We start from the raw sequence: 27366 nt of genomic DNA, 5'->3' as shown, positions 1-27366 counted from the left end.
ATGTATCTTTATTTGGAAGCTTGTTCCATAGGTAGGATACAGTTTGCAATTATGCTGTAGGCACATCTGATTGTGAGGTACGCTTGTAGATGGTGTTCCATCCACATGCTCTGTTTGAAATACATGTGTGAAATGGATGGAAAATCTTTTTTTCTTCCTTTTTGAGTGACCAAATATTGCAACAGACATGGAGGGAATGCCTTTTTCATCACCTGCAACAAATGAATAGCTTCTACATATTTTTTTGTTCCTAGGAAGCTGACTTCTCAGCATTCATTGTATTGAGCTGGGAAGGGAAAGTAAAGGAAATACTATAATCAGGTAACTGACCCAGCAGCTGGCAAATGCAGCTGATGTGGAAAAATGTAAAACAGTTTGTCTGGGACCAGAAACTTAAAGGCACTATGTGCCTAAATGGAACAATCATACAACACCCGAAAAGGATTTTGAAAAGTCTTTGATGGAACAAAATCATTGGGACCAAGCAGCTAGTTGCACAGCTGTAAGAAAGTTACTAGGCTGAACTTACAGATGGTGAGAATGCAAAACAAAAAGTGACATAGTACAAGAGCTCTACTGTATCACACAATATGTTCCGTTGATCATAAAAGGCAGATGATATTGCAGCATGGACAGTGCTATTGGCAGCAAAGATGAATCATGGACATGCTAAAAAATATTAGCAGAAGGAGTTGGGGCAGAACACAGTTCTGTAAAGTGTGTAAAGCATGTGTTATTAGAATAACTGAAAGCTGATTGCTTCCTTTTGGTACTTACTGCATGTTGGCTTGGTAATCCTTGTTCTCCTGAAAGATTCAGGGCTGCTTCTTACAGTTCTACAGAAAGTGATGCCTGAATTTATAGATCTATAACATATTATCCCGTGTTAACTTCCTTTCAAAGCTGGCATGGGTATAAACTGGTGTAACATATTACTGATTGGCACCCTGATACAAATTCAACTCCTAACTGCACCCCTCTCAATACACAGTTGAGAGTAGTCCTCCTGTGCCTCTGTTTTAACTGGTGAGAAGTGTTGCTTAGAACAAATATATGGGAAGTGGGTAGCCTATGCATGATACTGAGTGATTTCCAACATTGGTGTTACTGAGAGTAGAACCATTGAAATCAGTTGACTTGTTACTTAAATCCATTTATTTTAGGTCCATCCATTCTCAGTATGACTAATGTTGGATATCACCCTCAAAAAAAAGGCATCATTAGTATTGATTACTTTACCAGAGTAGTTATGTATAAATGTATCACTTTATTTGTTTTAAAATGAAAATTGAGGTGACCATTGACTGAAAAGCAGCAGTCGTTATCAGGGCTGCAGCATTTACCTGATCTCCCATCAGAGGCATTGCTGTAGTTGCTGCTGCTGTTTCTTTGGTGATCACTCATAGCCGAGTAAGATTGTCTTCCATGAACATGTCTTAACAGTGAGTCCGTAAGTGACTGTGGAGGCCAATTCTGGATCCACACGTCCTACCACAGCAGGGACATAGCTTTCTGGGCAGAAGCTGATTATGGTGAGGGTTTGCCAAACACGCCTTCCTCTTAGTACGTTTCTCCCTTTTGTCCTGAGTTCAAGCATCTTCAAAGTCCATGACACCTTTGGTAAAGGCTGTTCTCCACCTGGAGCGCTCACAGGCCAGTGTTTCCCAGCTGTCAGTCTTTCAACTACATTTTTTAAAGATTTGCCTTGAGAGAGTCATTAAACCTCTTTTGCTGACCACCAGCATTACACTTTCCACTTTTAAGTATGCTGTAGCCCAGTCCTACCAATGTGTTTGCACCATGCCAGCCTTCCCTCCCGCCCTCCCAGGATACCACAGTGATGCCAGTGACAGAAGGTCAGGTAAGTATCCTGCCCTACCAGATGCTGCTGCTCAAAAGTCCCACCCTGCTTAGTGGAGCTTACCGTATTTTTCGCCCTATAGGACACACTTTTTACGCTCCAAAAATGAAGGGGAAATGTGTGTGCGTCATATGGGGCGAATGCAGGCTTTCGCTGAAGCCTGGAGAGCAAGAGGGGTCGGTGCGCAGCGACCCCTCTCGCTCTCCAGGCTTCAGGAGAGCCCCACCGCCAGCTCCACAAGCTCGGGGGACAGCGGGGAGGCGGAACGCCGCCATCCCGCTGTCCCCCGAACTGGTTTGGAGGCTGGCGGCGGGGAGAAGCTTGCTCCTCCCCCCCGCCAGCCCCGCAAGCTCGGGGGACAGCGGGAGAGGTGCAGCGCGCCTTTCCCGCTGTCCCCCGACTTGGTTAGAAGGCTGGCGGGGGGGGACAAGCCTGCTCCTCCCCGTCGCCAGCCCCGCAAACTCGGGGGACAACGGGAGAGGCGCAGCGCGCCTTTCCCGCTGTCCCCCGACCTGGTTTGAAGGCTGGCAGCGGGGAGAAGCCTGCTTCTCCCCGTCGCCAGCCCCGCAAGCTCGGGGGACAGCTTCCCGCCCCAGCCCCGTGCCGGGGGGGGGGGAATAAAAAAATTCTTTATTTCTCCCCCCAAAAAACTAGGTGCGTCCTATGGGCCAGTGCGCCTTATGGGGCGAAAAATACAGTAATCCCTGATAAGTATATGTAGTATTGCAGCCTGATTAGATTCAGCAGTAATGAAAAACACATTTGTTCCCTTTTATGTTTATAGTATCTCACCAGCTAACTATACGGGCCTTTGTATAGTTAAAGCTATGGTTTTCCCAGTAGTATGGAAGTGAGAGCTGGGCCATCAAGAAGGCTGATCGCCGAAGATTTGATGCTTTTGAATTATGGTGCTGGAGGAGACTCTTGAGAGTCCCATGGACTGAAAGAAGATCAAACCTCTCCATTCTTAAGGTAATCAGCCCTGAGTGCTCACTGGAAGGACAGATCCTGAAGCTGAGGCTCCAATACTTTGGCCCCCTCATGAGAAGAGAAGATTCCCTGGAAAAGACCCTGATATTGGGAAAGATGGAGGGCACAAGGAAAAAGGGACGACAGAGGACGAGATGGTTGGACAGTGTTCTCGAAGCTACCAGCATGAGTTTGACCAAACTGCGGGAGGCAGTGGAAGACAGGAGTGCCTGGCATGCTCTGGTCCATGGGGTCACGAAGAGTCGGACACGACTAAACAACAACAACAACAAATCTCACCAGCAGGGAGACGGTCCCACAGTACCATGAACTTGTAATTTTCCATTTGGAGGTGTACTAACTCAATATAATTTTATGAATGCTGTTTGCCTTGCTACTTAGGACTATATTCTTCTTCCGATCTGAGAAGTTCAAGGTAGTTTACTCCGTTGTTGTGTGTGGTTCCTCAGATGATGAGCACCCACCTCTGGCAAGCTCTCTAGCTGCTGCCGCCATTTTCATGAGGCTGATAGAATGCCAAATCAAACTAATTGGAAACTTGGTTCATATGCACAATAACTATTTCAGCAGTATCTCACAAGAAGAACCTTTTATTTCATCATACTTCAAGTTACTTCTTTTAATTCACAATCATAACTGAAATATATGCTTTTGCTCTGAATGCAGCCTGAAATTCACAAAAGAAAATTCCCACCTTAAAGAAAGATCTGCCTGCATTCTAAATATGCTTAGAAACTCATTCTTTCTGTTACTCATCAGAAAAACAAAGTCAATATCAAAACACTTTTGGAGAGGAGTAACATGTGTTTTTTCTTTCAAGACACGAAGGTTTTCCAGAAACCTGACAAAGATTGATGCAGGAACTCTAAATTTTGAGACACCTGACACCTTTATAGGAATTAATGACGAAAGAGAGGGACTGTTTGAACATTTTGAGGTTTTGTTTTATTTCCAACAGGTGCTGCTCTGTTGAGCAAAGTGGTTGAAAGCTTTTTCAAATCATACTTGGATTACTGCTGCCTTTTCCTTTTTAATTTCATGGCAATCCCTATTTCTTTAGTAATCCTTAAAAGGCTGCACTTGTTGCTACTTCTTATTTCATTATTTGCCAAATGCGTGCAGAAAATGGGAGAAATGGGAGGTCCTCGCAACGACACTTTGTGCACCTGTCTAAATGTCTTCTGTAACTGTAAGCATAGGGTTGAACCCAACTTGTTCTGTGTTTGAGAGGCATGGAGTTCTGCTCATGCAGGACTTCCCCCTTCCTCTTCTCCCCTCTTTTGCAGCTCCCTCATGCTGCCAAATCTACCCCAGAGGGTTTCACCATAGGTATTACATAAAACAGCCGAACACATTGGTTTTCATGAACTACAGCATTGCCTAATCAAAGCATCACATCATTCATTATTTGTGTACTCATTCACCACTATGTTGTGTCAGTGTAGGGCATTCCAGACAGTGCTGTGTGACCCTAAGGCAGCAACGACTGTGAAGCACTATTAAATGTCCAGGGTAGACTTAAATGCCTTTTTAGACACTATGGTCTCGTTCATACATCCCTAGGGTATGATGAAGGAGCCAGTGCAGGCCTCACTTATGCAAATAACAACGGTGCAAGCAATGTCCTCAAAGGATGAGGGTGAGGAGAGTACACCGTCAGGGACATTATAGATACATTAGTAGCTTGGGGAAGAGGAAGAGGTGTACACACTGCTGTCTAATAGGCATCTCTCTTGCACATGGGAACTCTCTAAAGAACACTCAGTAGCAACCTGATGCAACAGGACAGTAGTACAGACAGGTTGCTTTCGTGCCTGAATCAGTGCAAGCTACTTTGTACACCATTGCAACAACAACTGGTAATTTAACTATCAAAGTGGAATCAGCGCTACACTTTCATTACAAATAGTAGGTCTGTAGTTCCTTCGTTTAAAAAACTGGATGTTTCCTTTAAAAACAGCCACATATCGCACTGGTCTTCCACATTACATGAAACTGAAAAGAGCCTTATCCAACCTTTTTTTTTCCTTGGTAAAAACTTCTCTGGCAAAAAATAAAGCAAAAGTTTCTTTACGGCTAAATATACTACCCCCATTTATAAATAAATACTTTGACAGCTTTGGAAAAATGTAGGAGTACCTGAAGTCTTGGGATGTTTGGATACATTTATTGAGCAAAAGGAGATGGCACCAATTTACGTGTAACTTGACTCAACCTGTTTCACGCATAGCTTTATCCTTCTTCAAATAAACATTTTTATACAGAAACTATTTTTGAAAAAAAAATGCAGAGATGGAAATAGTGTTGAAAACCTTTAGCAGGAGGTGAAAAGGATTGCTTTGCTTTGAATTCTGGACCTCCCAAGGAAGTTTAATGGAGAACTTACTATCAGTCTGCTTCCAAGAATACAGGAGCTTCTGATAAGAGCAACTTCAGTGGTCGGACTGGAGGCCTAGGAAAGGGAAACCTGCACATTCTTTCTCTGAACAGTCCATTATGATGAGTCAAGATTTAACCCTTCTGTTAGCGGTACCAAAAGTAGGTGTAAAAAGTTTTCTGTTAACATGTACTGCTTCATACTCTCTTATATTAAAGGGCCATTTGTTCTGTGATGCTTCATCTCCCCACTTTTTTTAATTTAACAGTTTCATTAAAATGGGATGAGGAGAGGGACATGACATTACTTTTTATAAAAGAATAAATTTTATTAGAATATAAAGAAAAATACAAAACATAATATCAAATTCCTTTTTCCCTAAACTAAAACATTAATTTAAATATCTTACCAAAGGAAAAAAGAGAAGAAAAAGAGTAAGAAAGAGGGAAAGGAAAGAAATAAGAAAATAATTTTTAAAAATAGGAAAAGAAAGTACAGTGGTGCCCCGCAAGACGAACACCTCGGAAGACGGAAAACCCGCTAGACGAAAGGGTTTTCCGTTTTGGAGGCGCTTCGCAAAACGAATTTCCCTATGGGCTTGCTTTGCAAGACGAAAATGTCTTGCAAGTTCCTGCGGGTTCCCCCCCCCTTTTTCTAAGCCGCTAAGCCGCTTATCAGCTGATCCGCTAAGCCACTAAGCCGCTAATAGCGCTAAGCCGTCAATGGGCTTGCTTCGCAAGACGAAAAAACCGCTAGACGAAGAGACTCGCGAAACGGATTAATTTCGTCTTGCGAGGCACCACTGTACTTCCACTTCTGTGTCTGCCAATTTGACACACAAACACACATACACACTGCCCCACTTGCCACTACCCTTACAAACTCCATGTGTTGCAATCCAATTTTATAGTCAGAGTGGAACTTTAAAACTCAATGGACTTTGATAATCAGGACAAACAACTCTGTTCATTTCAGTGGGTCTACTCTGAATAGAAATGCAGATGGTTATGGGAGGAGAAACAAATTGTAGTAGATAGCTCAATGGCGATGTCAACTTCATTGAATAATGAAGCTGACTGTTGGAAGGTTCAGGAGGAAAGTACTTCTTTATGCAGTTCATACTTACATAAGTTATGGAACTTGCTCCCAGAGGAGGCAGTGATGACCACAGCTTGTGGTCAAGTTTGCAGAAGCTTGTGCCATAAATACTTGTCCTTAAATGTGCCGCAGGGCATTACAGTTTGAGGCTATGATGTCCAAGGTATGAGACCTGTCCCTTTCCCACTTAGCATTGCCTGGAGGCTGAGAAGAGGGGGAAAGAGCAGAATATGCCAGTGAGAATAGGATCCCTCCCCTCTCCAAGCTAGCTCCCTAGAAAATCTGGTTTATTCCTAACACGAGGAAAGAAAAACCACCAACACCACACTTCTGCATGCGTATATCTTTTTAAATTAGTGTGTGAAAAGAATGATTATTGTACTGTCATTCTGAAGTAGTTCAATGTGATAACTTGCAGGCTGGAGTGTAAATGTATGGCTTGTTAAACAAGTTGGTTCCTGGCTTGTTATAACTTGTGGACCTTCCCTGCCTTTGTGTTCTCTTTAGTTGTCTTTTGCTCCCCACCCCTTCAGTTTATATTTCAGGAAAAATCTAAGCCAAGCTGGAGCTTGCTGGATTAAAAAAGAATAACAAAAAGATGAACTATGTAAAGCTTTTTAGCAGCCAGCATGTAATACTAGTGACATACATATTCATTCATAATGCAATAGCTTCCCGGGTACAGTTGGAAGATTGCAGTACAATTGTAACTGCAAACTTCCGTCTATAGCAAGCATTGTCTCCCTATTCTTGGTGGTTACCATGACCTTTAATATCTTGTATCAACAGTGAAGGGATCCTTGTTGCACTTGGTGATGCTTTAAACTTTACATTGCAAAAGAATGTGCAAGAATTGGTTTGCAGCCACCTTGTTTTGCTAATGTGCATGTTGCTTCATGGACACATGGTTTACACACTACTTTCTATGCTGAATTGCTTCCGTGTAGGAATGTTATAATGTTTGAAATGGTCCATTGTTACTGTGCATCAAGTGAGAGACCTATAAGTGCAATCTTACCTGATATGCAAAGTACGGAAGGATTATGTTTGTCTCCTGATATACAAAGGTAGAGGTGAAGAGAGAAATGTGGCTTTTCCTCCATGTCATATGAAAGACAAGGAAGAGCGTCCATGGGGTTAGCGTGAATTCTATATGCTGCCCCTATAATAAACTTTGCTACAGCATTCTGAACCAATTGAAGTTTTAGAATGGTATTCAAGTGGAGCCCCAGGCAGAGTGCAGTACTGTAGTCAAGATTAAAGATGACTTAAGATGTGGGTTGCCCTAGCGAGATTGGAAGGTTTCAGAAAAGGATGCAGTAGGTACCTACAGAATTTCCAACCTGTCTGTGAGGCCATTTTGCCCAAGCAGCAACCAAGGGTAATGGGTTTGGAAGTACTGTATAGCTAGGGAAGGAAGGAAATTGTAAAAATGTGGACAAGGAAATAGCACTGCAAAAAGCAGGAAAATGCTAGAGAGAAAATTAAATGAGCAGACACCAGGCATTTAACATGGATTACAAAATGGATCCAAATGCATGAAACTTATTTTCCACAGCTTCTTGTGAACATCACATTATTAATAACTAACAAGGTGCTTAACACATTATTTATGGTACGTGTTAAGATTTGAAGAAACAAATGTGTAAAGCCTTTTTATTCTGTTCCTTTGCTAGAACTAAATGGCCTATGATTAAGATCCATTGTTCTCCTCTGAGATACATTTTATAGGCTTCACAGAGGATTGTTGTGGGGGGAAGCACATTGTGCATGTGCTGTTATAGCCGCCTCAGGCCAGGTTTCCTACGCAGACCAAAATGAGGAAAGCCATTGTCTCTCTCCCCCCCTTCAAATAAAATCAATTAACCTAAGCAGATTTATAGCTCAAATTAAAAAATACACTTACAGAGAAAAGGGCTGCCTTGCAGCATGTTACTGTGCCAGCCCCAGAGTATTTGTGTGTTCAAAAAATGCTCAGACATAAATTGCTTCCTTGCAGCTGATCAGTTGCCACGTCAATGGAAGGGGAAGACACGTGCGTCACTTGAGACTTCTTTGAAGTGATTCAAGCCTAATACACCATTAACTATTAGAGATCTGCCATTAACATTCCCAGTTAACGCTGGATGTCTAACATAAAACCACAAAAGCAGTTACATCCAGAGTTAAGGTTGAAACCCCATCCTTCATTAATTCGGTTGGTGCCTTGCTATTGTGGAACATCTGATAGGTGGGAACGCCCTTGCTTTATGTAGACACAATAAAACAACCAAAGTTATTAGCTGAAATTCTACCCTTAACAATAACTGAACACATTTCACTGTAGTGTAATGGTCCCCCCCCCCCCCCCCAGTATATTGTTATTAAAATTGGTTGATGTTCAGTCTTAATTATCCTTATAGAAGTATTCTTTAAAAGACCCTTTTTGGTACCAGTCCTTGAAATAACTCTGTTTTTTATAGTGAATGGAAGGAGCTTTTATGAATTAGTATGCAATATCAACTCTGTTTTTTTAGCTTTCATCTATTTGCCATTACACTTGCCTTATAGCATTGACACTTGAAGCACTGCCATTGATGTGGCATTCAGAGTAGGAGGTTGGTTAGCTTGAGTAGTTCAGAGTATGCTGTATCGCTGTGGCATTGAATATTACGTTGCTGTGGATACACTGAATAAAAGCCAGTATGGGTAATTTATTTTAGAAGGCAACAGGCTGCTGAGAAAAACCTCTACATTGGCTGACCATATGCTGGACATAAATTGTTGAATTCTTTTCAGTGTGTGATCTATATTTGGCTAGGGATAAAGAAGACTGGCCTCTTGTTGCTCTAAAAGCAAGAAGAGGTAAGGAATCCACTGGATTTCTTAGTAGTCTGAGGCAATGCTTTTAAGGGTTTTATTTCAATTTGGTTTTTCCATAATTAATTTCCTCCCTTCACAATTCTTATTCAAGTCTTCAGTAAAGTAGCAAACTAATTAGGCTTTTATGGTTCCTTCTGTTTTCTTACAACTTGGTCTATCTCAGACATTAACAAATGTCTTGTTTAAAGCTGTGATAAACAATAAAGAAAAATGATGTGATACTATTTTGTTTGTAATAATTACCACAAGTGAGATATTCTTGTGGATGGACTGCTGACACATTTCAGAATACTTCTGATCTGCATTCATTTTAGAATACTTCTGATCTGCATTCAAGTGCTGCATAGTGGTTAGGATAAGATATAGTAAATATGAAATAGAATTGAACTTTTAAAACCTGGCACTTCCAGTCGAATAGAATTATACAACAATTGCAGTAGATAAAAGAGCATGTGTGTTTTGGAAGGGAAAAATGTGAATCCTATTTATCTTGGAGATAATTCAAGATGAAAGATTTTTTAAAATAAAAATCTGACTTTTATTTTATTTTGCTGCTTTATAATGAAAGCAAGTTTTATGACAGGCAAAAACTGATACAAATATGCTGTATAAATCTGAATAATTCCACTTCTTTAATCACACTCCCACAGCACACTCACCTAATCAGCATTCCCAGGCACACATGTACACCAGTTTCTTTTGTTTTTGTTTTTTGCCCAAATGGGTTTGTGCAGTTACAAATAATTTTTTTCCACCGCTGAACAGGTGCATTGTCCTAGATTTTATAGTTGTTATAACAAATTGGCTTATTAAAAAGGTGTAAGATGTCTAACATAAAATGGGAACATTTGGAGCACTTTAGTCCTGTTCTAAGTTCTAAGATTTCATTCCACTTCTACCTTAAATAAGCACTTAAGCATCTTACTAAAACTTCTGAAAGATCAGTAACAATTTATCACTTTGAGAAAAATATGAAAGGATAGAAGATATCTCCAGAAGCAGTGGAAAAAAAGAAGTTCTTTCCATTTTTTCCTCAGCTTTTTATTATCACATTCCTCATCAAAGACAAGCAGCCGTTTACAAGAATTCTGCTTTAAACAGTCCAAAACAGTGTCATTAATGTTGGCTATAAATGCCTTGAGACAAAGTGAAATGCGATAACTCTTCATGGGTTTTGGTGTCTCAATATCCATAACCACTAGCCAGAAGATTTCAAAGCTCTTCAGGCTGCAAGCAGCTCCTTGGTGTTGAGGGCAGTTTTATTATTATTATTATTATTATTACTGCTTCAGTTTCTGAGCAGAAAGCAGAAAGTGGCTTGGACTGCAATCTTATGCACACTTCGCTGGAAGTATATTTTCTTGGAAGCATTGCTTTGCTGGTGAATAATTGGGATTTTTCATTTAAAAAAACCCCATCTGTTCTTAAGCGATATGTGCAAAAAAATAGATTTGGTTTTAAAAAGCTTGGCATAAGATGCTTATGCAGGTTGCACTAAACTTCCACCTCTGCAAAATTTGTAAATGTCACACAAGAATCAACTAAACTGTTGATTTATTTTCATGCTGCTGTGTGGCATGACTTCCAGGTACCAACTGTTTGGCCATTGTAAGTGGCATAGAAGAATGGAACTCGTAGCCATTGGGGAGATTGAAGTTGAATTTGAGAGAGGTTTTCGTATTTTACCTTTGTTTTAGGACAGAGTTGAGAGAGGGAGGGTGGCACACACAAAAATTAACATGGGGAGGGTGAGGACAAGACAAAGACGAAGGACTTTGCCACCCCATTGTCATTTTCAGCTTCTAACTTTAGACAAGGAAAAATGGGGAGAAGGTAATCTATTGGAGACTAGATCAAAACACCAGGAAGACCTTTCTGATAGTAAGAGCTGTTCGACAGTAGAAGGGACTCAAAAGGTTGTGGACTGTCCTTCACTGGAGGTTATTAAGCAGAGGTTGGATGGTCATCTGTTGTGGATAATTTAGTTGAGATTCCTGTATTGCAATATGATATGAATTCTGAAGTTTAATAACTTGCAAGTATTGGTTTTTTACCTGATAACTAAAGCAACATTCATAAAATCCTGTTTAGGAAGCAAAATTCATAATCACAAGTCCCAAATATATGGCTAGATCAGGGATCAGCATTTTTTTCCAGCAGGGAGCTACTCCACAGTCCCTCAGACCTTGTGGGGGGCCAGACTATATTTTTTTTGGGGGGGGGAATGATGCAAGAGCACCACGAGTCCCGGTGCATGCTTACCTGTGTCCTGCGACTGGCAGGGGCTGTTGGCGGCGGTGGAGCGATGATGAGTGGCGCGCAAAAGGGCTCTGGAGAGGGGCTGCTTAAAATGGCGGCTGCTCGAGTGCTGCTGCTGCTGCTGGCACCAACAAAGCCCAGCCCCCTTCCTCCTCTAGGCAGGGTGGGGAGAAGCCAGGAGGAGGGAGGGAGGAGGCGCCGGCGCCGTGTGAGGGAGAGACAGGGAGAGGGAAAGAACGCGCATTCTGGCAATCCACGCGATCATTCCCGGACCGTCCACAGGCCAAATCCAGAAGGCAGTTGGGCCTGATCCAGCCCGCGGTCCTTAGTTTGCCGACCCATGGGCTAGATGATTGATATTCACAAACTGAGGCAAATGACTTCCTGCAACAGAATATTTATACCATATTTTCAAATACACCCAAGAGGATAAAAACATTTTGCATATTAACAACTCTGGTCTTTTGTGTTAGAGATGCAAATGTAATGTGGTGTATAGTTCTTGGCCCTCAGCCCTGACGCATGATTGTATATTACTGGTTTTTAACTTCACATATCTTAAAACTGGGGCAGGAAAACTCAGGCCCTCAGTTGGATTTGGGATTTGAACTGGGTCCACACACAGTTTTGCAAACTGCTGTGGAAAGTCCCCTCAGTTTCAAAAATGAGTTGCTGCTGCAAAATGAGGAGGAAGGCTGCTTGACAAAAGAACTTTAAACTTCATTCGTTAACTCATGGCTGCTGTTTGCGAGAGTCTGGAAGTTTAACTGTGTGCTACTTTCTCCCTCTATTTCAGAAGGAGGATAATGTCGATGAAGAGATGGCGGAAAAGCTGTCCATCCGAAAGCAACGTTTTATGCAGTTTGCTTCCTTGGAATACGAAGGCGAATATTACATGACTCCAAGGGACTTCCTGTTTTCAGTGATGTTTGACAAATCCGGACGTAAGTTTCTGGAGGGTTTTTGTTTGTTTGTTTCAACTTTGCTGTTTAATGACTGTTAATTTGTGAGTTGTTATTCTCATTGTGAGGCTTCAGTTTTTTCAAAACAGGTAATCTCTTTGCAGAATCACTTAGCCCAGGGTATTTCCAGCATGGGGACTGGAGATTGCCAGTAGGCCTCAGCCCTCTTTTGGGCAGCCCTCAGCACTGTACCCCATTGCATGGCCGTGATACAGCCTATTGATTGAACCGATTACAGCAGCTCCCAGCGGGCTCAGAACATGGGTACACATTGGAGAGGGAATTAACTAGAGAGAAGTGCAGGGTTGAGGTTGAACCATGCAGTGTTGTGGGGACAACAGGAAAGAGATGAAACTGACAGTGACCAACCAAGTGCGAGCGAAGGGTGAGAAAGAACACAAGGTATAAAGGATGAGGCTGAGGAAGGGGGAAGCTCTCCCAGGTGAGAATTGGGAAGACTCACTTCTTTGTAATGTGGATTGAAGATTAAAGTATAGCCAGTGCTTTTTTGCTAAAAAAATGTTTAGGGGTACTTTCATTCAAATTGGGAAAAATAAATATAGTAAATGGACAAAAGTACAAAGATTCACAAAATGTTTCGGGGGGTGCGTACCGCTGCATACCCCCAGAAAAAAGCACAGGGTATAGTTTTGATAGAGGGCTTTGTTGTTTAATCGTTTAATCGTTTAGTCGTGTCCGACTCTTCGTGACCCCATGGACCAGAGCACGCCAGGCACTCCTGTCTTCCACTGCCTCCCGCAGTTTGGTCAGGCTCATGTTTGTAGCTTCGCAAACACTATCCAACCATCTCGTCCTCTGTCGTCCCCTTCTCCTTGTGCCCTCCATCTTTCCCAACATCAGGGTCTTTTCCAAGGAGTCTTCTCTTCTCATGAGGTGGCCAAAGTATTGGAGCCTCAGCTTCACAATCTGTCCTTCCAGTGAGCACTCAGGGCTGATTTCCTTAAGAATGGAGAGGTTTGATCTTCTTGCAGTCCATGGGACTCTCAAGAGTCTCCTCCAGCACCAAAATTCAAAAGCATCAATTCTTCGGCAATCAGCCTTCTTGATGGTCCAGCTCTCACTTCCATACATGACTACTGGGAAAACCATGACTTTAACTACAGACCTTTGTTGACAAGGTGATGTCTCTGCTTTTTAAAATGCTGTCTAGGTTTGCCATCGCCTTTCTCCCAAGGAGCAGGCATCTTTTAATTTCATGACTGCTGTCACCATCTGCAGTGATCATGGAGCCCAAGAAAGTAAAATCTCTCACTGCCTCCATTTCTTCCCCTTCTATTTGCCAGGAGGTGATGGGACCAGTGGCCATGATCTTTGTTTTTTTGATGTTGAGCTTCAGACCATATTTTGCGCTCTCCTCTTTCACCCTCATTAAAAGGTTCTTTAATTCCTCCTCACTTTCTGCCATCAAGGTTGTGTCATCTGCATATCTGAGGTTGTTGATATTTCTTCCGGCGATCTTAATTCCGGCTTGGGATTCATCCAGCCCAGGCTTTCGCATGATGAATTCTGCATATAAGTTAAATAAGCAGGGAGACAATATACAGCCTTGCCGTACTCCTTTCCCAATTTTGAACCAATCAGTTGTTCCATATCCAGTTCTAACTGTAGCTTCTTGTCCCACATAGAGATTTCTCAGGAAACAGATGAGGTGATCAGGCACTCCCATTTCTTTAAGAACTTGCCATAGTTTGCTGTGGTCGACACAGTCAAAGGCTTTTGCATAGTCAATGAAGCAGAAGTAGATGTCTTTCTGGAACTCTCTAGCTTTCTCCATAATCCAGCGCATGTTTGCAATTTGGTCTCTGGTTCCTCTGCCCCTTCGAAATCCAGCTTGCACTACTGGGAGTTCTCGGTCCACATACTGCTTAAGCCTGCCTTGTAGAATTTTAAGCCTAACCTTGCTAGCGTGTGAAATGAGAGCAATTGTGCGGTGGTTGGCGCATTCTTTGGCACTGCCCTTCTTTGGGATTGGGATGTAGACTGATCTTCTCCAATCCTCTGGCCACTGCTGAATTTTCCAAATTTGCTGGCATATTGAGTGTAGCACCTTGACAGCATCATCGTTTAAAATTTTAAATAGAGGGCTACATACGTACATATAATTTTGTGTTGTTGCTATTATTATTGCTACTATTTTAATGTTTCCTGTCTCTCTGTTCCTTTCTTCTCCTTCTCCTTCTCTTTTTCTTTTTCTCTTTTCTTGTTTTCCCCCCCTCTCTCCTCTCTTTTTCTTGTCTTTTTGATTCCATTTGTTTTAGATATCATTTTATTGCATTGTGAAAACTTTAATAAAAATCTTTGGGGGGAAAGGAATTATAATGGATTGATGGGCTGAGGAAGAGGGAAAGATAAGCTCCTGGAGCAACTGCTGCACTGTCTGCCCCACCACTTCACATAAATACTCACAACCCAACACCCCAGTCCTCCTTCCTACCTGGTATCGTCCCAAGTCAAAAAGCCTCTCATATCTCCTCTGAGGGGAAAGGGCCAGAGAGGGCATTGAAGGAAACTGGAAGAAGATGCTGGGATTCTGTGAAAAGGTTACTACAGTGGTACATCGGTTCTCAAACTTAATCCGTTCTGGAAGTCCGTTCCAAAAACAAAGCGTTCCAAAACCAAGGCATACTTTCCAAAAGAAAGTAATGCAAAATGGATTAATCTGTTCCAGACTTTTAAAAAAAACCCTAAAACAGCAATTTAACATGAATTTTACTATCTAACAAGACCTTTGATCCATAAAATGAAAGCAATAAACCATGTACAGTGGTACCTCGGGTTAAGAACTTAATTCGTTCTGGAGGTCTGTTCTTAACCTGAAACTGTTCTTAACCTGAGGTACCACTTTAGCTAATGGGGCCTCCTGCTGCCGCCGTGTGATTTCTGTTCTCATCCTGAAGCAAAGTTCTTAACCCAAGGTACTATTTCTGGGTTAGCGGAGTCTGTAACCTGAAGCGTCTGTAACCCGAGGTTCCACTGTACTGCAGTCACACAATCAACCGTTGAGTAACTGAACTGGGTTCCACACAGTCACAAAAACAAAAAGAGAGAGCCGCAAAAACAAAAGCGCAAAATAAATAGACAGACCTCAGCGTAACACTCAAAATGAAAGTGTGGCACTCAAATTGGAAGCGTAACACTCAAAACAGAACACATTCAGCTTCTGATGAAAGTTCGCAAACTGGAACACTGGGTTTGCAGTGTTTTGGGTTCCAAGTTGTTTGAGTACCAAGGTGTTTGAGAACCAAGGTACCACTGTATTTGGTGGTGGTGATAATAATGATAAAGACTGGGAATGTGGAGGAGGAGGCTGCAAAGAGGAAAACCTGTTACAAGAGGAAGAAGAGGATGAAAAGTGCCTGGCTGGTTTTGGGGGGTGGGGCTGTGTACAAATTGTGAAAGGAGAAAAGCAGAATAAATGGCAGGATAAAAGTAAAACTACTTTGAGGCACATGTGGGGGAGAGAGAGAAATAAAGCGACACATCTTCCACACCATGTGCTGTGCATGCAAAAGGTCCCAATCTCAATTCCTATATGGTAAAGGACTCCTGCCTAAAATACTGCGGAGCTGCTTCCAGCCACTAGGGAATGCAAGTGGAAAATGCATGCAAGTGGGATTTATAGTTCTAATTTGCCTGGTGTTGCCCTACCTAAATAATAGGTAAAGAAAACTTTAAGTTACGGAAAAATTCAGGGAAAGAATTAACACCTTCCTCTTCTCATTTGGCATTCTGACTTCATCACTAATAGTTGGATGAGGATTCCCATTGTACAAAAGGTTTTTCTTCTTCTAAGCATTCTTTGTCACTTGTAAGCTCTTTTTAGCTGCATGGAAATAATGTGTGTAAGCTCTACGCAAAAGTACACTAGTTTAATCCATCACCATTATAATACTACCAATTCCGCACTGATGTCAGGTTTAATTTGGAACATTAGTGCGGGGAGATGATAGATGGCAGAAAAGTCCATTGTTAAAATTTATATGGCAAGAGACCACAACTACCTACAGCAGTATAAAGCTGAAATTTTTACTCTTGACGTGGGTGCAATTGTCAGCTAATACTCTCTTGACCTGTGGAAAATCATTTTTGCTTGTATGTGTACCTTTACGTTTAAGGCCGGAAATGGCCCTTTGCCCGTAACAAAATGTACCTGTACCTGGTTGGTGCTTCATCGTTCTTCTGTTTAAAAACCATATAATGGAATCTCCAAGAAAGGTGGGGATGTTTTGAAAAACATTCAGTTTTATTTCCTGAGCCAAAATTCCATCGCAGGCTTGGAAGATCTGAGGCTTGAAGTAGTTTCCATTCTTTCATGCACATAACAATTAAAAGAGGGGGGGAAAGCAACACTGTATTTTAGAGCGTTGAAGGTTACATTTTATTGCGGTAAATAAGATGATGAAACTCGGCCTTCGGTTTGCATGAGTAAACGTACTCAGAGTGAAGATGATAAAATTGTAGAAAAGTTGAGTCTTTCGCCGAACCTACTTGGTGTCAACCCCCAGATGCATTCCAAGATTATAAATTGATTCCCAGTACTTCTACTGTGTAATGGAATGCTGCAATAAAGTGTCGCACCAGATAGCTTTCACATACCCTTTGCATTCAGGAACTAGGAATACTGTGGAAAAGACACAGTGGAAGAACTTTTTTTCTCTCCTTTCTCCCCACCTGAAAAAATGCCTTGTTAAACAGGCTGAAGTTTTAAAATGCATTTATTCTACAGCAGTCTCACTGAATCAGTGGCACTGCTTTGGAGTAGTAATATTTATAACTCGCTGCTGAAATCTCTTGCTTCAAGACTTAACATTTTTCTCCTCTGTCACATGTCCATAAATCTCACATATCAAGCTGTTTTATTGGGTTTTTCTAGCACCCATAATCTTTTGTGTAACTGATTCTGCCTCTTATTGTCTAGTACCCTTTCCCTGAAATCATTCCAGTGTTCAGAGTCAAGTTGCTCCCCTCCTGTGTTGTTCCTGAACTTACAGGACCCTGGACACCATTAAAGCAACTGAAGGGTTGAAGCCCAGCTGAGTTGTAAATGTGCTCATGGGTGTTCTAATGTAAGTGTATCCAGAAGGCATGTTGAATCAGAACAGAGGGCTTCACGTTGGGCTGCATTATTCTCGACAGTCTTGTGAATATTAATAGCAGCCTGGTTAAGATCACATTCTGCCCAACTCTCCCAACACTGCATCATACTTCCTAGTGCAAGGGTGGGGCATATTCCCTCACAAGCAATCTTCCAGGACCTTCATGCCAGGGGTGGGCAGGGCCATCTGCAAAAGTGATCAGAGCAGCAGATGCAACATTCCTGCCACACACGAGCCAGAAGGTTCTACAAATCTCCCACATCGCTAGATAGCTCAGTTGGTTAGAGCATGGTGCTGACCACACCAAGGGCACAGGTTCAATTCCCATATGGGGCAGCCGCATATTCCTGCACTGCACTTCGGCTAGATGATCCTCAGGGTCCCTTCCAGCTCTGCAGTTCTGTGATCCTGGCAAGAAAGAGCCTTTGTCACTGTTCAACAACAGGTTCCAGCCAGGCAAAAGCATTGGAGGAGAGCAAGCGGCAGTGAGAGAGAGTGGTGCCCTGGAGATAATCTCGGGGGATGCATTTGGCCCATAAGCCAGGACTTCCCCATCCCTGCTCTGTTGTGAACAAGATACACAACCCAAGTTAGGGCTGTGCATATAGGACTGAGGTATCTTCACGGTTGTGGTCACAGGGGAGCTGGCTTTGCCTCCTCCCCTTGCTGTACCTGTGCGCACCTTTTTCCTCTCTATGTGAATAAGTGCTTGATTCAAAGTGCTGGTTTTGAGCTATAAAGCATTAAATGGCTCAGGACTGCTATATCTCAGGGAGTGTTTCTCTCCATACGAACCGACCTGGACCCTGCAACCATCATCTTAGGTGCTTCTTTGTGTGCCTCCTCCATGAAAGATCCAGAACATGAGAACGGGCCTCTGCAGTGGCTCCCCATTAGTGAAATTCTCTCCCCGGGAAAGTTTGGCTGGTGTCTTCATTATATAGTGGTACCTCGGTTCTCGAACGTAATCCATTCCGGAAAACCATTCGAGTTTTGAAACATTAGAAAACCAAGGCACAAAGGGCTGTCTGCAAATTCAATTGTGAAAATTTAAAATCACACAGCAAAAGCCATTCGATTTCTGAGGTGTGTTCAAAAGCATTTACTTCCAGGTTTTTGGCATTAGGGTTCCAAAACATTAGTCAACTGAGACGTTTGAGAACCGAGGTACCACTGTACACCTTTAGGCAACAGGCGAAAACGTTTCTCTTTAACCAGGCCTCTGGCTGATTGATATCTCATGCCCTTTAAAATGTGCTGGGGGGGGGGTTATTGGTTTGTTTCTGTTCTTGTTTTTCTTATGCATTTTGTGTTTTTTATATTGTAATTTTATGTTGTGAACTGCACTGAGATCTACAGTATAGGGCGGTATACAAATTTTATAAATAAAAATAAAAATATTTGTTGTGGGGGAGGGTGTGCTATGTTTGGGGACTGTTGTGGTATATAGGACCATGTTCGAGAAACTTACCCCCTCCCCTTACCCCATTAAGAGCTGAGTTTGGGAGTGGGCAGGGAATATAACTCTGCAGTCCTCACTAATCTCAGCAACATCATGTTGTTCGGCTGCCTAATTATCGTCTTCTAGAGCAACTACTCTATTCCCAACTTAAGAATGGAAAGTGAAATACTTAAAGAGGTTTAAAGACTCTCTCAAGGCAAATCTTTAAAAATGTAGTAGAAACACTGACAACTGGGAGACACTGGCCTGTGAGCGCTCCAATTGGAGAACAGCCTTTACCAAAGGTGTCATGGACTTTGAAGACACTTGAACTCAGGATGAAAGAGAGAAATGTGCTAAGAGGAAGGCACATTTGGTAAACCCTCACCGTGATCAACTCCTACCCAGAAACTTATGTCCCCACTGTGGAAGGATGTGCAGATACAGAATTGGCCTCCACAGTCACTTACGGATTCACTGTTAAGATCATGTTCATGTAAGACAATCTTACTCAGCTACAAGTGATTGCCAAAGAAGAAAGAAGAAGATTTCCAAATGTATCTCCATAGCCAAAGGTCATGGAGGCTAGGAGATGTAAAAGGTAAAGGTAAAGGTACCCCTGCCCGTACGGGCCAGTCTTGACAGACTCTGGGGTTGTGCGCCCATCTCACTTAAGAGGCCAGGGGCCAGCGCTGTCCGGAGACACTTCCGGGTCACGTGGCCAGCGTGACATCGCTGCTCTGGCGAGCCAGAGCCGCACACGGAAACGCCGTTTACCTTCCTGCTGGTAAGCGGTCCCTATTTATCTACTTGCACCCGGAGGTGCTTTCGAACTGCTAGGTTGGCAGGCACTGGGACCGAGCAGCGGGAGCGCACCCCGCCGCAGGGATTCGAACCGCCGACCTTTCGATCGGCAAGTCCTAGGCGCTGAGGCTTTAACCCACAGCGCCACCTGCGTCCCACCAGGAGATGTAGTGCAGCACATTTGGAAGGCACCAGGTTGCAGAAGGCAGAGGGGCTTTCCAACTTCCCATTCATGAAAGACAAACCAAGCATAAGTCAGTATTTAAGCCTCCATCTCACATAATTTACCTAGTTCTCACTCATTGCATTGGCACTACTGCAGCAGTGAAGGAGGAGAGAGGAGCGTCCCATCATGCCTAAGGAAGGGGAGGGTATAAAAACAAAGTATGGGGGTCATGGGTTGCCACATCATTGCCATTTTGTCCTGCTGCCCCCAAAGACAACCACTGTTTGCAGTGATGGTCTTTTACTGTAACCTGCAATGATAAGTCTTTTGTTGCCCCATGATGGCTGCTTTTTGTTATCCTGGTTCTATGCACAACAGGTGATGCAATAAAGTAGAAAGTTAAGTTAATAAAAAGGATAAGAAATACCTAAAAGTTTTATTTTATTTTATTTTTGTTTGTATTTAAGGAACATTTGAACAGGCTGTTCCTATTAGTTTTGAACACTGTGCTTTCCTGAGCATTGTGGGAATTAGAATATTTTGAAGTTGGCAGTTTGGTTCTGTTTCATATTACTTCCATTTTCCCCATAAAAGAATCTGAAGAAATGCCACAGAACTTGATCAAAGTTTTGACTTGCAGATGATTGAGTGATTTTTTTTTTCTTTTACAGGTAAAACTTTAGCCAAGAAACTGACAAAAAAGGTAAGCAAAGTGCTCCTGCTGTTTTTCAAGAGAACACTTGTTCTTTCTGCTACTTGTTTTAATGGATTCCTGTTTCACGACTAACTTGGTATTTATTTTGTTTGTTCAAAGGAGGTAGAATCGACTCTAGGAAATGTTGCAAAGACTAAACCAGGGCCAACTTTTTTTAGAGACCTCGGAGATAAAGGTAATGGCTTAATTCATTAGTGGAATTTGTTTCTAAGGGAACTCTGTTCATTTTTAAAGAAGAATTCTCAGGGTCTGGAAATTCTTATTGATCTGTGCAGGCTGAAATAAATTATTTCTTTAGGTATTGTAGCTGTTTGTAAGATTGGGAACGTAAATTTAGGACAGGGAGGCATATTTACATATTAGATTCATTAGATTACCCCAAAGAACTCTGGTTAGCAAGCAGTGAGACTTGAAAGTCTATGGTTCATGTTTTTTTAAGGAAACCAGGATGTTGGAGAGCAATAATTCTAAAAATCATTTTTGAAGTGTACTACAGTATGGGAAACCATGCGGTCCGTTAGGGGTCCCTGGGCTACATTTACATTGGGGTATCATTAAATTGAGCTCTGCTCCATGCATTGACTAGCTGGTACTAGAGAAGATCATAGAATCATAGAATCATAGAGTTGGAAGAGACCACAAGGGCCATCGAGTCCAGCCCCCTGCCAAGCAGGAAACACCATCAGAGCACTCCTGACATATGGTTGTCAAGCCTCTGCTTAAAGATCTCCAAAGATGGAGACTCCACCACACTCCTTGGCAGCAAATTCCACTGTCGAACAGCTCTTACTGTCAGGAAGTTCTTCCTAATGTTTAGGTGGAATCTTCTTTCTTGTAGTTTGGATCCATTGCTCCGTGTCCGCTTCTCTGGAGCAGCAGAAAACAACCTTTCTCCCTCCTCTATGTGACATCCTTTTATATATTTGAGCATGGCTATCATATCACCCCTTAACCTCCTCTTCTCCAAGCTAAACATGCCCAGCTCCCTTAGCCGTTCCTCATAAGGCACCGTTTCCAGGCCTTTGACCATTTTGGTTGCCCTCCTCTGGACACGTTCCAGTTTGTCAGTGTCCTTCTTGAACTGTGGTACCCAGAACTGGACACATTACTCCAGGTGAGGTCTGACCAGAGCAGAATACAGTGGCACTACTAAGATCTGCATGGCAATGTGCTCCAAGTGACTTGGGTGCCTTTGATTTGACATCCCATGGCCAGTGACTAAAGTGTGGCTTGCATACATTACTTTTATATGCAAAGGATAGCTGTCACCCAGAGAAGGTTGTGAAATTCCACCAGAAAAGGGCTGGGGGCAAGTGGTCGAGAGGGTGGATGGATCCTCAGTTCCGCTAATAGCAGGAGATGATCCATATCATCAACAGAGCATCTGTCTAGGGATCTGCCAAACCAACCCAAACAGCACAGACAGAATGTACCCTGTATTGAGAAGAAGGTACATAACAGCTTGCACACAAAAAATGAAACATACACATGCCCTTGATCCTATGTTGTTTGATCTGAAGGAAAACCGAAAGCTAGGAATTAGGGCCCCTTTAGGGAAAGACAGCATGCCCTGTTACTACATGGACACAAGCAGGGAGAACATTTGTTTATGTCCATAGCTCTTCTAATTCCAGCTTACATGTTCTTAAGACTTATGTGAATCTGTGATCTTTATACAGGCTTAACATTTCTGTAGGATCCTTGGTTATCTTCAGTTACGGTGATGATATTCCACTTTATTGAGCTGCTTATTTGAAAGGTAGAGATATTGCATGGAATCACCTACAGGCGTAGTTTATTTATTCAGCACTTTTTGAATGGATTTGGGCTCCCCCTCCCACCTCCTCACTAAGCCACTTCACTGTTCCCTAATTCTGAGGCTTCACTCTGAAAACATTATGGATTTTTCAAAGTGGGGAATCTTTATTTCTAAGCATCTAGAAGAAGCTGGGAATCCGCAGTTTACCCCATACCAATGTTGGTTTCTGCTCTCTTCACTGTGCAGCGAAGTGCTTGTCACGAGATACGTGTTTACATTCCACAGTCTGTGCTGTTGGGTTTTCCCACGGGAAAGGAGACTGGATGTGACGTACACTGGTTTCCTGTTTTTCACTGTTCTCACCGTGTTCTCTCCGTGCTTTAGAGGAGAGAGGTTGCTTTCTCTGCTCCGGCAGAGGCAAGATGTTTTTCTGTAATCTACCAGCTTTGAAGTGTAAATAAAGTAATATAGAGTATGTGGCACGTACTCCTCATCATTCCGCTGTGCTTGGGCTACTGCAATATCAACAACCAATACCTTATCAAGAGCATGAACACTCATTGGATTTTAGTTGAAGACAATTATGCCTCCTAGTGGAATGTCTGTAACCCCATTTTATCATTTACTGTTAATTTTGTGTTTTGTGTGTATCTAAAATTTTTGATAATTGCAAGTATAAACGTCACAATTTTTAGCCCTCTTTGTTAGAAGTTAGAAAATAATTACACCCAAATTAAAAGGTTTGGTTCATGTGTGCTGCATCATCACCATCTCACTGTGTTAAAGTTCTGTAATTTTTAATTCTGATCACATGGATACATGATTCTTTTCTATGATTGCACCTTTATAATCTTTGAACAAAATAAATTATGTTTCCTCTTTTGAAATAAAGCACATTCCAGAAAGGAATTCCGTTTAACATTGGATAGAATTCTCTGGCAGGTCTATGGAACAGCTAAGTAAAAGCTGTGATGAACTATTATGAAATTGAGTCCACAGTAAAAATGTGCTTCGAGTCAGCCAGATGTATGTTGACAATAATAGGATCAACCACGGACAGAAAAAATGTAAAATATCTTGTGACTTTCAAAAAAACCCAAACAAATCCTTAAGTAGGTTTAGTAAAAGAATTATTTGCACAACTTTTCTGAAAATAGCCTATTGCAGTGTTGTACTTTCAAACTGTAAATAGCAAGAGAACCCACACTTTGAAGTGTAAAACAGTATTTATTTCACTTAAAGGAAATGAATTCAAAAGGTTTGGAGCCATGTGGAAACTGGCTATAAGGTTACAACATAGCACCTGCTCCATGTGGGGGAGGTAGTTGTCTTTAACCACTCGCTGGAGCATTTGAACCCAATTTTTAGAAGTGGTTACTCTGAGGCTTATTTGTTTATTATTTCCATTTCTGAATCTCTTCCTCTGAAACATATTGAAGCAATTTAACAATAAAAACAGCAACAATTAAAACATATATGAAACAATCAAAACAACTGCATATATAAAACCATTTCAAATCCAATACAGGTACAGGCAGAATCTAACCACAACATGGCCCTGAGGAGTGCTATATTTCAATTGAGGCACAGGTTCAATGGCCAAAATTCCTATTGCCTTTTGCTTTCATTCCAATCCTACGAAATGGAACTGACTGTATTCAGTTGCCTCGCCCAGCTATGACAAAGTTGTAAGGAAAAATCAGGAAACTCAAATTAAAAGCAATAGAGTAAGAGATGTGCTTTGAACATTGCAGGACCACCATGAGAGGCTCTCTTCCTTGGGTTCATCCCACAGCACTTGTGTAATGTTGAGAGACCCACAACTAGGAGCCAGGTTCCCCAGAGGGCTGGAGAAAGACCCTAGCTATCAGCCAGAAGTGGTGGATCTGGAAACACTACACGGTTATCGTTGGAGCAACATAGAGAAAAGTTGTTTCCACCATGCAGACAACATTTTAATATTCCCCGTAATCTGACATAGATGAGTAGCCACTTTGATTCTTCCTGCTTCTGGACAGTGCTGGCGCTGAGACAGACACAGCAGTGCCACACAGCACACTGCAAGTTTGTAGAACGCTACCTTTCTAAATTCAGTTACAAATTAGTTGCTGGCAGAGTGCAGTAAGCGGGAATATTTTGTACGCACAAGTCATAAGGAAGGCTGTTTGCCTACCAACTTGCTAAATGTAAATTAGAGAAATGGCTTCCCTGTAGATAGTGGAGTTAAAACATCTGCTTTTAACAGGTTCTTCCATTATGCAGGATGGTATTTGGCTCGCATGTTAAAAGTAGCCTGATTATTTTTTTTAAGTTACTTATATGAGGCCACTCTAAAAAAAAAAATCCTCAAAGTGCTCTTACAGGACAGGAGGGATACTTCAGATTCTTTTGTTGAAACCATACTTCTTTATATACTTCTCTATCTTTAGCTGGCATGTTGCTATTTTGACACTGTCGCATCTTTGTGTTTGTTCAGGCTGTTCGTTTAAGTCGGCCTTTCAAAGGGAGGTGGTGGAATTTTCCTTTAAAAAAGGAAGGGGGGAAACACTTTCACCTTGCAGAAAGGACGTGTTCAGACCTTTTTTCTTTCTTTTTTTAAGTGAAGCCTCTTCTTGGCTCTGGGCCCAGCAGCCCTATCAGTGCAATCTAGCAGCTTGGCAGCTTTGTGTTGCCATATTCCCCTTGAGACTTAGAGAAAATCTGGTCTTCGCTTTTCCAAGACTGCCAAGGGATAAAATACTTTGATCCTTCAGAGTAACGTTAGAGTAGCTCTCCTCCCAGGTACTAAATATGACAAAGCACACTTAATTTATTCATCCTTCGTATAAACATGGAATATTTTCTGCGAAAATCCAAAGATTTAGTGCAGACCTTTTATTAATGCCAAATAAACCCAAGTCTCTTAATGAGACATCAACATGACGGGGGATTGTAGAATAAGAAGTTCACTGCCAGAGCACTAGAAAGGGGAACAGAAACATCTGACTTGACTGATAAATAATAGCAACTACCTCCTTTATTTGTTACGCAGAGTTGAATGGAATAATATTTACAAAAGTGGTTGATTATGCAAGCCACATTAGTATCCTGATTCTGTATTCTGTAATTTTCACATTTTACTGTTTTGTTTCAGGATTGATCTCCTACACAGAGTACCTCTTTTTGCTGACAATACTCACAAGTAAGTAGTTTGCTAGTTAGCTGTACATTGTAGTATGAAAGAATCACTATTACTAGCTTCCATGTCTCTAGTGAATTTTCTTATAACATAAAAATCCAACTTCAAAGTTCAGTCAATAAATTACTTGCAAGAATAGCGATGAGTGAAACAACCTTCCCCCTCCATTCTTCTGAAATTGGAACAGCTTGGAACAGACTAAACAATTTCCACGCATACTGGGAAATGGCTTGCCTTATTCCAGGGAAATGTGGGGCAGGGTGGGTGTTTCAACAGGATCTGATTTAACTCTAGATATATGACAGGGCTGTGTACTTCTGTTAGGCACCCATTTACCTACCATTCTCCTACCATTCCTCCACCCACCTGTTTATCTTGCAGCTGCTATAGCTCTGGTGGTGGCAGCAGGGGGGGAGAAAGAAGGGGAGATCCTCCCCCACCCTCACCCCACATGCCTGGCACTGAGATACAAACAGCACCAAGGTTGAAACTCTAGGAAACGGTAAGGGAAAAGGAAAGGGTTTGAAGCTCACAGGTCAATGGGAGTGGCAAGGTAGAAGGAGCTTGGGAACCATAGTGCTCACGTCGTACATCAGGCCTGCATTTTGAGCTGCGCCAGCATCCATCCACCGCACCCTCTTCTCTCCCTTTCCCCAGAATGCCTCTAGGCTCACATGGGCCTAGAGGAAAGGAGGAGGGTGGGGCAACTGGACACCTGTGCCTTGGCTTCCTGCCATCCCCTGGAACTCCAAAGGAAAGGAAAAGGGACTGTGTTGCTGCCTGGTAAACTTGGAACTTGGGCAACAACGGGGCATGTGTGTCTATTTTCCTGCAATTTTTTGCTTGGGTTTTGCACCTGTTTGTTTGGGGCAGGGATGTTTTGCCTGCTTTTTTATTTGATTGTTTTGCCTGTTTGGAGATGATACTGGTTGAGAGAGCATTTGGGAATTGTGTGGGTATGTCCAAACCGAACAGTTTTTTTTAACACAATCCACGCAAGTTGTGCAAACTAAAGTCCCATGTCTATGCAGAGCCTCCATGATCTGCCACAGGAAATGGTGTTCTGCTAGGTAACTGCAAAGACAGAATTTCCTGTCTTTGGCATGAACTCAAAAGTTGAGTTTCCAAACCATGAGATGAGTTGGTCTGAATTTTCTCATTTCTGTGCCCCCATCAATCCCTAGGTCTCAGGAACTTTTTTTGAGTTGTACTGTCATGCTTTTTCTTTTAATTCGCAAACTTCTGTGCACCCAAGGAGTTCCCATGACATAAAGGTATGCAGAAATCACTGTCTAACTTATATTCGGCTGGCTGTGTTTCATTTCCAAATTCAAATGCGTGCAGCCAGCAAAGTTTGCTATTCGAAGGAATATATGTATCATATAATGCATACCCGAGGACCATTGGAATTGTATCACAAATGTTCTAGGATCTCTAGAGCAGGTATCTCGTTTTTAATGACAATGTGTCCTCCTTCCTGCTTTAATTTTTTGTTTCACCTTTAATGTTAACTAATACTATTTGTCTTACCATTTTGCTCACTATTCATTCGGGTAAGGTAAACAGATGAATTCCAGAACAGTCTGTGCGCTTACTGATTTTGATCTTCACCCATATCGCTTTACTACCTAGCCTTGTACTACAAAATGAAAGACAGCAATTGAAGGATATTGAGTAGCAACACCAGGGTGCAACTGTGGGCAGTGTGTATGGAGGTCCTGCGCTGCCCAGATGAGAAGTCCCCACCCCCCGCCTCACTGGAAAGCAGAGCAATACA

General features: G+C 42.2%; 1 protein-coding gene across 1 annotated transcript in view; it reads left to right on the top strand.

The window, feature by feature from the left end:
* MICU2 (mitochondrial calcium uptake 2) overlaps window positions 1-27366 on the top strand; it is a 67427-nt gene that overhangs the window by 19233 nt on the left and 20828 nt on the right. Inside the window, exons 2-5 of the mRNA XM_079973943.1 lie at window positions 12244-12391; window positions 20609-20640; window positions 20752-20827; window positions 25545-25592. Of these exons, the coding sequence (XP_079830069.1) occupies window positions 12244-12391; window positions 20609-20640; window positions 20752-20827; window positions 25545-25592 (304 nt within the window). The remainder of the gene's footprint in view (window positions 1-12243; window positions 12392-20608; window positions 20641-20751; window positions 20828-25544; window positions 25593-27366) is intronic.

Source organism: Podarcis cretensis, assembly GCF_951804945.1.
Source record: "Podarcis cretensis genome assembly, chromosome: 4".
In the NCBI taxonomy this organism is placed as follows: domain Eukaryota; kingdom Metazoa; phylum Chordata; class Lepidosauria; order Squamata; family Lacertidae; genus Podarcis; species Podarcis cretensis.
Note: the sequence above shows the minus strand (reverse complement) of the source record. Positions and strands in the feature narration are given on the sequence as shown.